The sequence below is a fragment of the Rhea pennata genome, chromosome 26 (genome assembly GCF_028389875.1).
Source record: "Rhea pennata isolate bPtePen1 chromosome 26, bPtePen1.pri, whole genome shotgun sequence".
In the NCBI taxonomy this organism is placed as follows: domain Eukaryota; kingdom Metazoa; phylum Chordata; class Aves; order Rheiformes; family Rheidae; genus Rhea; species Rhea pennata.
Window position 1 is genome coordinate 2,691,277 of NC_084688.1, and position 13,112 is coordinate 2,704,388.

The 13,112-nt window shown below is 46.4% G+C and overlaps 2 protein-coding genes and 1 long non-coding RNA gene across 4 annotated transcripts; 1 reads left to right on the top strand and 2 right to left on the bottom strand.

The window, feature by feature from the left end:
- Nucleotides 1-67: 67 nt before the first annotated feature.
- Nucleotides 68-4,718, bottom strand: HOXB7 (homeobox B7). Its single transcript, XM_062595941.1, has 2 exons — nucleotides 3,821-4,718; nucleotides 68-984 (listed from the first exon to the last, which is right to left on the bottom strand). The coding sequence occupies exons 1-2, from the start codon at nucleotides 4,218-4,220 to the stop codon at nucleotides 731-733; spliced, it is 654 nt and encodes a 217-aa protein (XP_062451925.1). The 5' UTR covers nucleotides 4,221-4,718; the 3' UTR covers nucleotides 68-730.
- Nucleotides 4,719-6,335: 1,617 nt separating this feature from the next.
- HOXB8 (homeobox B8) lies at nucleotides 6,336-8,183 on the bottom strand. Of its 2 annotated transcripts, none has more exons than XM_062595939.1 (2): nucleotides 7,763-8,183; nucleotides 6,336-6,939 (listed from the first exon to the last, which is right to left on the bottom strand). In XM_062595939.1, the coding sequence occupies exons 1-2, from the start codon at nucleotides 8,181-8,183 to the stop codon at nucleotides 6,635-6,637; spliced, it is 726 nt and encodes a 241-aa protein (XP_062451923.1). In that variant the 3' UTR covers nucleotides 6,336-6,634. The 2 variants fall into 2 exon arrangements, with proteins under 2 accessions (XP_062451923.1, XP_062451922.1); XM_062595938.1 differs by having other exon boundaries at nucleotides 6,336-6,942.
- Nucleotides 6,739-10,591, top strand: LOC134151428 (uncharacterized). Its single transcript, XR_009960840.1, has 3 exons — nucleotides 6,739-6,856; nucleotides 9,389-9,511; nucleotides 9,996-10,591. It is a non-coding gene; the product is annotated as an uncharacterized LOC134151428 (long non-coding RNA).
- The last annotated feature ends 2,521 nt before the right edge of the window (nucleotides 10,592-13,112 follow it).

Sequence of the window (13,112 nt, forward strand, 5' to 3'; positions counted from 1 at the left end):
GGAAGGAACGCCACGCAGTTGTAGGTTATCAGAGATTTTCTTTTTATTTCGAAGAATAATAATCACAGACAAGAAAAAAAAGCAACTCGTGGGCATTAAATAATTTGCTACTTCGATATACAACATTTTACGTAGCACAATATTAATTCTTTTTTTTCCCCTAGAGACTTGAACAAAGAAGTAAACCAGGTAAAAATATACACAGACAAAACAGCATAGCGACGAGAAAAGAACCACGAAGGTTACAGGGAGAAGGCATAATAATCATTCATATTATGTACAGGACTATATACGCTAAGTATAATTTGCATTCAGACTTTCAGGTCACATTTTTCTAAATTAAAGGTGCTAAACACGACCACGTTACTTCATACCAAAAAGTACACGGCGAAGTACAAACGGAGATTTACAAATTACTTGTACTATAGGAAGACTCACATAGAAAAATGTATCCATTCTGACTCTAAAGCCACATTTAATAGGTAGATATTCATTCTATTTTACAAAAAAAAAAAAAAAAAAAAAAAAAAAAAAGACTTTAATATAGGTAGTATTTTTCAGTGTCAGGAAACACAATGTATCATTCCTAAGGTTTTTAATTATTTATGCACTTATCATCTATGTATTTTAATATATAGTCTTTTCAGTGGGTTTTTTCCCCCTTTTTTTCTTTTTGTCTGGGGTTTTCGCGTTTCCTGGCTTCACCTTTCCGAGCAGCTGCCTCGTCCTTTCATTCCTCCTCGTCGTCCTCCGCGTCTGCCTTCTCCTGGCTGCTGGAGCCGGGGCAGGCAGTTTTGTTCTCCTTTTTCCACTTCATGCGCCGGTTCTGGAACCAGATCTTGATCTGGCGCTCGGTGAGGCAGAGGCTGTGCGCGATCTCGATGCGCCGCCGCCGCGTCAGGTAGCGGTTGTAGTGAAATTCCTTCTCCAGCTCCAGCGTCTGGTAGCGGGTGTAGGTCTGGCGGCCGCGTTTTCTGTCCGTGCCTGCGAAACAAGGTGAGATGCAGCTGAGCTATGAGTTATGAGGCTCTTCGGGTTTCTCTCGCCCTCTGCCTTTTGTCCTGGGGGGGTTCCCGCTATCTGCTTCGTCCGCCACACAGTGCTCAGCTAGTACAAAACTCTCTTTTTGACCACCTGTGCAAGCTCATGCCAGGTTCTTTACGTTGGCAAGCTCAAATCCTTCTGCCAGAAGTTTTCCCCGCCTTGCCCTCGCTGCTCACAGCCCCCAGACCATTGCACTTTTGATTTCCCTTAATCTAGGAAGAGCTCGCGGTGCTTTTCCGTGCCTCTCTCCCTGGCGAGCGTGTGTGCGTGTCCCTTCCCGTGAGTAGGTGTGCGAGGCAACAGCAAACTTCAGAAAGTTTCCTGGCCCGTCGCATCCATCAGCAGCTGCGCCCGCACTTCAATTTTTATTTCAAATTTCGGGTGGTTGGGAAATAAATACATAAATAAAGTGGAATTAGAGAGGCAGCTGTTACCTACACAAATCCAACTATTTGTCCTCTCTTAAAGCTGTCATCGAGAAGGCTGCTTGGAAGGTGCGTGATGTTCCTAATTATTTAGGGGAATGTGCTGCCCACAGCGGTGGCTCCTGCTCCGCTGGGGCTGTGCAGGCACTGGTGGGCCGGGGAAAAACCCCCAAACTCGCCGGGGCTCCCCGCAACTCTACAGCCGCCTATGAGCAGGCGTTGGAAAAGGCCCAGCTCTTAATTCTCTCCCCCCCACACACACACGCACTCCCAGTATTTCCTGGAGTCCGATAGGAAATAATTATTCAATATGCTGTTTGTGATTCTGGATAGCTTTGCTCTGTAAAGGCTAAGTGTGCCTCTCTAGTATAACACATCCTTTCCAGGGTGGTGGGGATGGCGATCACCAGCCCTCGGCCTCTCCTCCACACATTCCACTGGACTCCTCTTCTTCTTCCCCCCCTCCTTTTTTTTTTCTGTTTTGTTCTTTCTTTTTAAGAGAAGAAAAGATCCAGTCATTAAAAGAAGAAAAAAGCAAAATAGCTAGGCTAGCTGTAAAGTAAAAATGTGCAGGTCGTGGAATGTGGGTTGTAAAATCCGCTGAGGGGAGAGCCATAAACTGCTGCTGAATAGGGATGACAACTCTATCTCTGCTCGCTGATGAAATTCCGCAATCAAACAGTGGCCATGAGGGGCAGGGGGGCAGGCCCTGCTCGGGTGGCTGGGCCCGACCTCCTCTGCTTTTAGGCACAGTAGATCCCCAAGTATGCAGGGTTTTGAGGGCTTTTGCTCTGCTCCAGGAGCCTCTCTAATGTTGGTACTCGCAGCGTCACATGCTAAAAGGAGGGGTGTGTGTGTGGGGGGGGTCCTAAATCTGAAGTCAGATAAAAGCAGAGATGAAGTGTTTACGACCAGAAATATTTGGTCTTTGATAAATCAACTGTAAAAAGAGAATGAATTATGGAGCAGGTAATGGAAAGAACTGACCACCAAATAAGTGTGAGGGGAACTCCTGCCTCTATAAGCTGCTATGCATTGGCTGCTTTGCTGTTTTCTTTTCCTTCTACTTTGCAGGGAGGCTGGCCCGCAGTCCAGTCGCCCCCGAAGTTTACTAACAAGACACTATCCCAATATGTGGCTGCCAAGTGAGGCTCGCTCGCAGGGATGCGCTCAATTGCAATCTGGCAAGGCGCAGGCGAGCCGGGCGGCTGCAGAAGGGAGCTCCCGCGTTCCCCTCCGCTTCCAGGCGGGACAGCAGCGCCTTTTTCTCCCCTTTCTCAGGATCTCACGAATATGAGCGTCACATGGGTGCACAGTGCCGGAGTCGGGAGTGCCCCGAGCAGGCCCCGGCCCCGGGGGAGCCCCGCTCCTTGCAGCCGGGGGAGGAGGGGGGGGGGACAAGGGGACATGCCGGACCCCGCTCTCGCGTAAGGGAAATGGATATTTAATAAAAGTTAATTGACACCGATGCCCTGAGCACGCTGGTGACTGAAGGGGATGCAGCGGCGTTTAGCGGGTTGGGGCTGGAAACACACGTGCAAGGCGCAGCACCCGGCGGGGAGGCTGCTGCGCGGGACGGGGCAGCGCCCGGGGCCGCCAGGGCCCCGCCGAGCAGCTCCGCGCCCCCCCTCCCCACCGGAGCCGGCCCCGGAGAGCCTCCTGCGGCGTCCGAGGGGAGACCGGGCCCCTTCCCCGGGCCTCCTGGCTATTATTTTTCGGGAGATCGTACATGGGAGCGCGGGCTGCCCCTCGCAGTCCCTCTGTATACATCCATACAGGCGGATGGGGGCTGAAATGTCACCGCTTGGAAAGCAGAGCTTTTAATTGTACGAGGAATGATGTGTTGCTCTTTCTGATGGCAACATGCTATGCTTAATTGCAGTATCTGGGACATTGTGGTGAGGGGCTGGCAATTGAAGGGTTTGCAATCTAACAGAAAGCAAACCAAGCTTGCAAGCGCCTCCCATAAATTGTTTCTTTAAGAATCTATATCTATATCTACATGGGACTAGCACAATCTTCATCCTGCAAATATAGGAGCAGAAGGAGATGGCCATTATTTCTGCAGCTCTGGCTGTCCCCTCTGAGACAAACTGCCTTTTGCATGGCACATCCACAGCCCCAGCAACACTAATAAATATTTAAAGCTAAAAGGCTGGCTTTAGGGTGGGGGGCTCTCTCTGCCTCTCTCCCTCTGTCTCTTTTGAAGAGAGAGATTCGTTTTCGGTGAAACGTCACGCAAGGAGTTGGGGACAAGCCCCCCCTCCCCCTCGCCCGCCGCCACCCCCCCCTCGCACGCCATAAAATAATTTACACCCCCGGCTGGTCTCCGTGGGGCGGCTGGCGCTTACCTGTGCTCCGCATCCAGGGGTAGATCCGGAAGTTACTGTCGCTTTGCAAATCGGAGTCCCTCTGGTCCGTTTTGTTGCAATTCTGCTTGGAGGCATCTGCCGGGCACATCATGGAGAGGTTTTGCTCAAAGGGGGAACAGTGCATGTTGAAGGAGCCGGGCTCCAGGCCGTAGCCGGACGAGTACATGCTGGGGGGCTGGGGGTGCACGGCGCTGCCGCTGGAGTAGAGCCCGGGCATGGAGGCGGCGAAGGGAGGCGTGGATCCGGCCCCATAGCCCGCTCGCTGCGTGTTGGAGGCGAAAGCGCAAGAAGTTTGCTCAGGAAAGACTCCGGATGGGAAAACCGAACTTGCGGCTTGATATTTAGAAAATAAAGCATTCGCATAATACAATGAACTCATAATTTGGCCGGGTGATTTGTAGGTCGGGACGTTTTAGTGTCGGTTTTACGAGGTACCGTGATATATTACGGAATTAGAGTCCAGATTTACACCAAAAAGGACCCTTTTTCCTCCCGGCCCATGTGACGCGCGGGCACGTGGCTCCGGCGGCGCCAATCGCCGCCCGCTCCCTCCTCGGGGGCAAAAAAATTGTAGTGCTGCTGGATTTATAAAATATGATAAATAATTGATGCGATATAAAACCCTCCAAGATCTATGCTGGAAGGGGTGAAATTGTGCTGGAGTCGATAAGCAACCTGTAATCAGTTTTCAGCTGAGACTAAAGGAGAAAAAGAAAGAAGTGTGTATGTGTGTGTGTGGGGAGGGGGGGGGGAAGCACGTTGCTGATAAACCGGCGGCTCCCTCTCGGTCTCTCTCTGCTGGAGGAAAGGCAGGAGCGGAGCCCTATTTATCCCCTTATTGATCCCGTCTTAAATTCCCTCCTTCGCACCATTTCCCTGTCTCCGAGGTACTTTTTCACGAGACTGTCCATAATTTCCTCCCCACCCCCCTTGACCCCCTCTCCCTCCTTCCCGGCCACCCCCAAAAGACAAACGTCTCATTGATAGCTAATACTTGTTCAGGGTCCCTTTCCCCCAAAAAATTGCCATTCAGCTCTATATCTAATTTATTCTAGTGCCACAGGCTTTGAGCTTCTTATTGAGCTGGCATTTGCTTTTCTTGTTGCGAAAAATAAAGACTATACAGATCCCTTGTTCAGCGTGTCAGCGGTTCTGCAGGAGTCAATTACAGTTATAAGTAAAACGTTACCAGCTGGCTGATTTGCTTTCTGCTGGAGAAGCAGAGAAACCTTCCCAAATGTGATCTGCATATCTCTCTCTCTCTCCCTCTTTTTTTTTTTTTCCCTTGGAAAGGGGGGGATAGAAAGAAAGAAAGTCTTACTGGCAGGAAAAGCAGCCCAGACAATGGTGGATATGCGTCTAGGGTTTGCACTGTTTCTCCTTTCCCAAGGTTATGTTGCAAGGGGATGTGTGTGCATCCCCACACACGCACTCCTCTCTTGCCATGGCTCGACAGGCGAAGGAGCAGAAAGCAGCTCAGCTGCTCGGGTGACAATTTTGCAGCGAGATCAGAGCGAGGGAGGGAGAGTGACCCAGACCTGGGCTTCATCTCGCGGGGGAAGCGGGGCGAGCGAGCAGACAGGGAAGAGAAGAACAACACGGAAAGAAGAGAAAAACAAAAATTACCTTCAGGCAGAATTTCCACACAGCCTCCCAACCTGTCACCACACATGAACTGCTAGAAACAACAGCAAGGGGAGAAGCCATCGCAGCGGCCCTGGCGCCCTCCCCTTGCCCGCGGCTCCCCGACCCCAGCCCCTGCCTGTCCCAGCAGCGCTCCAGCTCGCCAGCATCTCTGCAGGCGAAGAGGGCTTTGATGGCCAGGGCTGCGGCTCCGACACAATTGACTTTTATTTCCTTTCTATCAAAGTGGTCCTGGAGGAAATGAAGCAGGCGAAAAGAATGATGTCACGGAATTCTCGCTTGTAAACTTTATTGTAACTTTCTTCCGCCGCTTCCAGGTTTAGACAATAGAACAAAGTGATGAAAGAACAACAAAATATATCATTAGTTCCCCCAATAAAGTAATTCACGTATACAGTATACATTCTTTTTCACAGTTAACCTAAAGATCACTTTACAACTTGCTTCACTGTGCGCATGCTAACTAAAGGAGAGAAAATGCTTTTTTCTTGTCTTTTTTTTTCATTTTTTCTTTTTTTTGGGGAAGAGACATTTAAAAATTGTAAACAAAGAAAAAAATCCCGAACCAAACAAAAGAATAGAAGTAAGGAAAGTAAAAAGAGAGAGGGAGAGAGAGAGAGAGAGAGAGAGAGAGAGATAACTACAGCATAAATAGGCAGTTTCATGTTGTTGGGATGTCTGTTTCAATAGCTACCTCCAGTACATACAGATAAACCACAACAAAAAGGTGAGAAATTAAAAAAAGTGCACAAATGTAATTTCACATAACTCCTATAGCATTGAAAGCTATGTTAACCAACCCACCCCCCAGGAAAGAAGAGAGAGACAGAGAGAAAGACAGAGAGAGAGAAAATTTCACAGTCATGTTTTACATAAGCTATTGCGTTACACTACCACTAGTTAATAACTGGCAAAAGGCTGGAGAGACCTCCAGATCACTTTTGCATACTGTTCATTGTATCAAAGGATAATCAGGAAAGTGGTGCTTACAGCTATATTGTTTTACAGCAATAAAAGGTTTTTTTTCTTTCTCTTTTCTATGCATTGTTGGTTTTTTCCCACCCCTCCCTTACATTAACTGCCATTAATGTGGGACTCAGGGGCTCTTCCACCCCAGCAGCGCTTGCCTTTCAGTCCTTAAAAATCCTTTTATTTCTTGTCCGCCTTCTGTGCTTCCCCTTCCTCGTCCACCTCCTGGGCTCTTTCCATTTTCTGTTTTTCCAGTTCTTCCTGCTCGCATTTGCTGCTGGGAAACTTGTCTTTGTTGTTTTCCTTTTTCCATTTCATCCTCCTGTTCTGGAACCAGATTTTGACCTGCCTTTCTGTCAATCCCAGGGCATGCGAGACCTCGATCCTCCGTTTGCGGGTCAGGTAGGGATTAAATAGAAATTCCTTCTCCAGTTCCAGCGTCTGGTAGCGGCTGTAGGTTTGCCTCCCCCTCCTCCGTCCAGCGGCTGCTGGGGAATTGCAAAGGTTGGGTGCAAGAGGGGAAGAAGAGAAGGAGGTTGAAAGATACATAAACCAGGCTCGGGAATAGACACACACACACGCGCGCACACACACACACACGCGCACACACACACACACGGGAGGGGGAGGAAGAAAGGGCTCGCACAGGCGAAGGCAGGAAGCAAGCAGAGAGACGGAAAGGCTCCTCTATAATATTATAAAAGGGAAGATGGTGATAGAGGAAAGGGGTGATGGTGGCGGGGAGGGGGGAGGGCCACCCTCGAGCCCGCTGCGAGCAGCCCCGCCAGCTAAAGGCTTCCCTTGCACACTTAGCACTACCACAACAACAACAACACCAGGGCTCAGGCTCTCGAGGCTCCAAACCGCTGCCCACGGGGAGAGAGGGGAAAAAAAAAAAAAAAAAAAAAAAAAAAAGGAGAGAGAGAGAGAGAGGGAGGGAGAGAGCGAGAGAGCGAGAGAGCGAGAGCAGCACCACCGAAACCCCAAATCCAACGCGAAACAAAAATGAAGGGGCTTTTTTCAGGCTATAAAAGTGCCATAAACTTTAAGGACGCTTCCTTCCACAGAAAGCCCAGCTCGCTCAGCCCCCAGAAGAAAAGGTCTCCTTCAGGGCAATTAAACTATAAAGCAATTTACAAGTGCAAAAGTTTACCCCCATAAAGCAGTAAAACCCAGGCAGCGGGGAAGAAAAAGCGGGCAAAGAAAGCGAGCGGGCACGACAGGCAGCCAGCCAGCCAGAGGGAGAGCGGGGCTGCTCGGTGGGCTCCAAGGAAATGCCTCCTCGCTGTCCTTCCCATCTCGCCTCACCTTGCGGTCGCATCCAGGGGAAGAGCTGGGTGGGCGAAGGGCTCTGCTCCGCGCTCTCCGCCTCCTCGCCGAGGCCGCCGGCCGCCAGCTTGCAGTCCGTGTACTGCACCAGCTCCGAGTCCTGGGCGGCGAAGAGGCTCTGCCTTTGCAAGGGCTCGTAGCCGTAGAAGTTGCCGGGGTCGCCATGGCACGCCACGGCGCAGGGATTCTGTTGGTAAGGGGAGCTGGAGAGCGAGGAGGCGCCGTGGTAAAACTCCTGGATCTGGGGGGGGTGCTGGAAGGTGCCCCCCGCGCTGGGTCCGTACACCACCGTGGGTCTGCCCCCGAGCTCCTGGGCGAACCCGCAGTCATAGTAGTTGGGACGCAAGGAGTCCCCGGTTTTGTATTTGGAGAAGAGTGAGTTGACGAAGTAAGAGCTCATTTTAATTTAAATAATAATATTTGGTTTTGGAGAAGAGGAAAAAAAAAAAAAAAAAAAAAAAAAGCCAAGCAAACCAGACCGCGGGAATCTATTAGCAAAAAAAGAAAGCGCTAAGATGCTAAGCAACGACAGTTTGTGATTTCCAGGAATATAAAAGGAGGATATAATCAAAACTCTAAGCCTGCATGATACTGAATTCTTTCCTCCCCCCCACCCCTAAAAAAAAAAAAAATCGCCACTTAAAGAGTTCTCGCTTTACATTTCCAAGAAGAGATGCCAGTTCATAAACAGTTTTCAGTGATTTACTTCAGCGCAAATGAGTTGTTTCATATTTTGCAGTGTCTTTTCATGATCATTTGCATCTATTACCAAAACCTCATCCTATTGGCTTCTCCTTACTCCACACGGACTCTGCACTGCATGATTGTGAAAGGAAGAGTGTGAGAGAATAAAGAAGGAAAAGCAAGCGAGGGGGAGCGAGAGAGAGAGAGGGAGCGAGAGAGAGAGAGAGGGAGCAAGGGAGAGAGGGAGAAGGAGGTGGGGTGAATATACGGATTAAATATGTTTAACTACCTACATTAATGAGATATCTCTCGCCTCACAACAAATCACATACCTAGACCACCCCAAAGATTGATTTTTTGGGAGTGTTGGAAAATTAAAGAGAAGCGCTCTCAGTCGTTAATTTCAAAATTTTAACGAGGCAGTTTTAGCCTTTTTAAATGTCAGGGTCGCTTTGGAAAACTGTAAAAGAACACGATTTAATTGCTACCAGTTTTAAAAGGTCCTATAAATGTAATTGGTATTTTAATACAAGTTATCAAATCATACAGCTTCTTACCCTAAACATATTTTAAAACAAACGAGGTAGTCATATTTAACATTTTAATGATCAATTTCCTTATTATTGATAAAGGTTTAACTATCACATGAAGGGAATTGCATTTGTAATAGCCCCAAAAAAGGCTGTAAACTGTTTAACAAACTATAAAATGCCATAAAGCCGGGGATGTTGTTGTTGTTTATACCGCACTACATAAAAGCCGTTAGGATTTTACGAGTTCGTTCCTCTACTGCTATAAAACAGAGGTTTCGATTGGACCCGTCCGCATTATAGCGAGATGTTGAGGTGTCAATATTGAATTAAAATGATTATAGTTTTTCATATATAACATTGACTTTTTGTGTCTCTCTCTCTCTCCCAGCCCCCCTCGCTCCCTCCTCCCCCAGCCCCTGCTCACGTCGAGGACTTGCAGAAGATGTGTTTGGGGATGATTGCAAACTAAAAGTATTGTTTCGCTTATCACCTCCCGAGCAGAACCTTTATGGTCAGTAACTGATGGCTGCTTTCCTACCTCACCCCAGCCTCAATAACTTTATTTATTTTTTTTTTTTTTTTGCATGATACTTATAATGAAAAGTAGGGAGAAGAGGGGGATGGGATAAGGGAAATAAGAGAGAGGCTTTCTGTTTTATTGGCATTTGGTAACAACGGAGCAAACTTACCCCCAAGATGCCAACGCTGCAATTTTGCACAATCTAAACACACAGGGGGTAGATTTTGAAATTCGTTTATCGCAGTCAGCAAATATTACCGAGACGTATTTCAGCTAATAACAACCCCAAATCCTCCCAACTTAAACACTGCCTCAGTGTGCTTAACACCCCCTGCGCCCCTCCGGACCCCGCGCAACGCAAGCCCTATTCCCCAATCCTTCACCGTTCAGAGAAGTTAAAGACACTCTTCTAAACATCTCTCTCTCTCTCTTTTTTTTTTTTTTTTTTTTTTTTCCCTCTCTCTGCCCTGGGTAGATTTCTGCTGCTTTCCATTGCATCCGTCTCCGCGATATTGACTCAAGAAAGGTGAATAAGAGAGGATTTCGCTCGTTCCTGCCTTGAACTGAGGGACAATTCTCAAACATTCACTTCCACTACATGGAAAAGAAGGAAAAGTTTCAATGTTGCAGTTAGTCGGTCTTTCTATGTCTTCGTTAAAAAAAAAATACTTATATTAAAATTAACGGTGAGAATAGGCGTGGAATTAAAGAAAGAAAGAGAAAAAGAAAGAAAGAGAAAAAGAAAGCTAGCAAAGATAGTAACGGAATAAAACTTTAAAACCATCCTTAGAGAAATAATTTAAGTAAATACGTTTCTTTTATTTTGTGTAGGGATGATTTCAGTCTACTCTAAAAGCCTTTTCAAGTAATTATTGTTGTTGGAATACTTGCAGTGGTATAATTAAGGCATTTCCCCCCTTAAAAGACAAGTTAACATTTTATTTTTCCCAACACTTTTATTGTCGATTGAGCAGATTTTGGTTTCATCTTTGAACATAAAAACCTAGAAATGGTGCACAGAAGTAAATAGAGCTGAACAGCATGGTATTAAGATACCCGATACTAGAATTTTCAACAAAGCAAAAATCTGAATTGACTAAAGTATTTTCAGAAAAGAACTTACGTTCTTATATATGTATTTACATATGTACTTACATCTATTGAAGTACTTAAAATAAAAAAAATAGCAGCAGTTCCCGTTCCTATGTGGCCACCGAGAAGGCGTGAGTTAAGTTGTTATTGAAAGTTAACATTTTTATCAAGTGCAGTAGAATTTTATGGCCATGATGTGATGGTAACTCACCAATGCACCAGAAATCAATGGCTGATCTTAAATCATTCATATACTGTACTCAGATTCCTGATGAAAGGAAAATGTTTCTATTATAAGAAAAAACAAGTACGTGTGTGTGTGCGTGTGTGTGTGTCTGTGAGAGAGAAGATAATTTATAAATACCCAGTGGGGGAAAGATTTATTAGGAATTCACAAGGAGAAAAAAGAGCCCCAAATCCCTTAGTAGGTAAACCTTAACTTTTCCCTACTCTACATTTTAATGAACTCAAAAAAGCAGGATTGCTCTTAATTTTTTAATCCATTTTTGGATGCATTCGTATTTAATTTTATAGAATTTAAATAGTCTTGAGATTTTTAAGCTTTTTCTCCTCAAACAACGTATTAAATAATATCGATAACGATTCCTTTTTGTTATCTGCATCGGTTTAATTTGTTACATTCTTCTGAAGAATATTGCTTATCGGAAAGTGGACATATTTTCTTTTTTAACTTAAGAGAAGTATTTTTTTCAGAAAATGTTTGGCCATAACAATATGAATTAAAACCTATGCTGAAATTATATTCATCAATTTTCTCTGTTATTTGTAGCTGAATATAAGGACTGAAACGTCTGAATAATTATTGTCCTGTAATTGTGAAGAAAAAAAGGCCAAATAGAAGTGAATTAATTGAGTTAAAAGTTTATGCTGTTGCTGTTACTGTATCGATAGAATATTCATATGCGTTGCAAATCGTGGTAAGTGTATAACATTTTGGACTATTATTATATTTTGTAATCTTTTAAAAAAAAGTCTTTTCAGACATAATCTGTGAAGGCGTTGGGCAAGAAGCAGCAGTATTACCAAATGACAGATCAACTATACCCAAAACGATCGCCTCAACTTCCAAAAACCATAGGCTATTTTTCAGCCATGGCTGTAAGAATAAAAGATATAAAATAAATAACCGAGAAGGCGCAGATCATTCTAACGGCTTAGGTAAAGAGCCAGAGAAAAACGTTCTGATTTTGTGCGTGCTTCTTTCTCCCGAAATCTTTGACACACTCTTTTTTAGTCCTGCAAGCGTAAATCTTCGGCGTGGGGATAATTAAGCTGTCCTCCCACCTCAATCCGAACTAGCAGAAGACAAAACCGAGGTTTTCTCTTCCCTTTAAATGAACATTTTTAAAAAATGCGTGTCCCACCTCTCATCGCATCCCAGCACAGAGCCTCTCAGACTAACTCCCCCTTCCCCCCTCCCTTTTTTTAAGCTGGCGTAATTTACCCTCGCTGGGGGGGGGGGATAGATGTAACCTATAAAATCGGCAAAATAGCCATAATTAACTCTATATTTTATGCCCGGGGATGACTCGAGCTCGGCAGCCAGCCCCGCGATCGCTGCCGCTAATGAAATCAAGGTGTTGCGCGGAGCCCCGCGGCGGGGCGCGGGCGGCGCGCGTCTAGCGTGGAGCAATAGCGCCACCTCGCGGCGCGGCGCGGCGCAGCGCGGCCGGGCGCGGGGGCAGCCGCGAGCGCGTCCGCGGGGGGGGGGGGGGGGGGCGGGGGGGGGCAGCTGGGGCATAAAATAAAAATAAAGAAATAAATAAAGCAAAAGCTGAGGGAGGAGGGGAGAGAGGCAGCGAAAGAAAAGGGAAAGAAAAGAAAGAAAGAGGCAAACCGACTTCCTCCCATTCACCGCCGAGCTCTAAAGTTTTACACGGAGAAAGCCTCACCATCCAGCCGGTTTACTAGCAATAAAAGAGGCAAAATGGGGTTGCTTTTGAAAAACACTATTGTTTCAAATTCCGAGACTAAACAATTGGTCATTCTGCTCTGGAGGGGGAAGGCCAGAGCTGTAAACCGATAAAGAGCTTCCCAAGCCCAGACGTCTCGCCAGAACTTCGAGTGTGCGAGCGTGGGGGTGCCTGTGTGTGTGTGTGTTGTTGTTGTTGTGTGCATGGTTCAGCGTTCTGGCAGCCTGGAATTGCTTTAAAGGAAAGGGAAGGAAAAAAAAAAAAAAAAAAAAAAAAAAAAAGAAGAAGAAGAAGAACAAAGGGAATCATCCAGAGCGCTGGATTTTCACGGCATCTGCAAGAGAAGAATAAATTAGCAAAAGTCCCTCCCCACCTTTTCTCTCTCTCTTTCTCCCCCCCTTCCAATTTATTAAGCCCCCCCATTTAAAAAAGGAGAGGGGACTTTGTATGTGACTGAAGCAGAAACAAGAGCATTTACACGTTGGGTTTCCCCACATTCCCAAGTCGTTGTAGTAATTTAGGAGTTCCTGAAAGTTTTCTTGCACTGTTTGCTTTACAGCCGTTTA

Bases quoted from the DNA above. Each gene is read 5' to 3' on its own strand.
- HOXB8 (XM_062595938.1), bottom strand. From the start codon at position 8,183: ATGAGCTCTTACTTCGTCAACTCACTCTTCTCCAAATACAAAACCGGG. The intron at 6,943-7,762 runs GTGAGGCGAGAT...GCAATTCCCCAG, and splicing joins CCCCTGGATGCGACCGCAAG to CAGCCGCTGGACGGAGGAGG.
- HOXB7 (XM_062595941.1), bottom strand. From the start codon at position 4,220: ATGAGTTCATTGTATTATGCGAATGCTTTATTTTCTAAATATCAAGCC. The intron at 985-3,820 runs GTAAGCGCCAGC...CTTGTTTCGCAG, and splicing joins CCCCTGGATGCGGAGCACAG to GCACGGACAGAAAACGCGGC.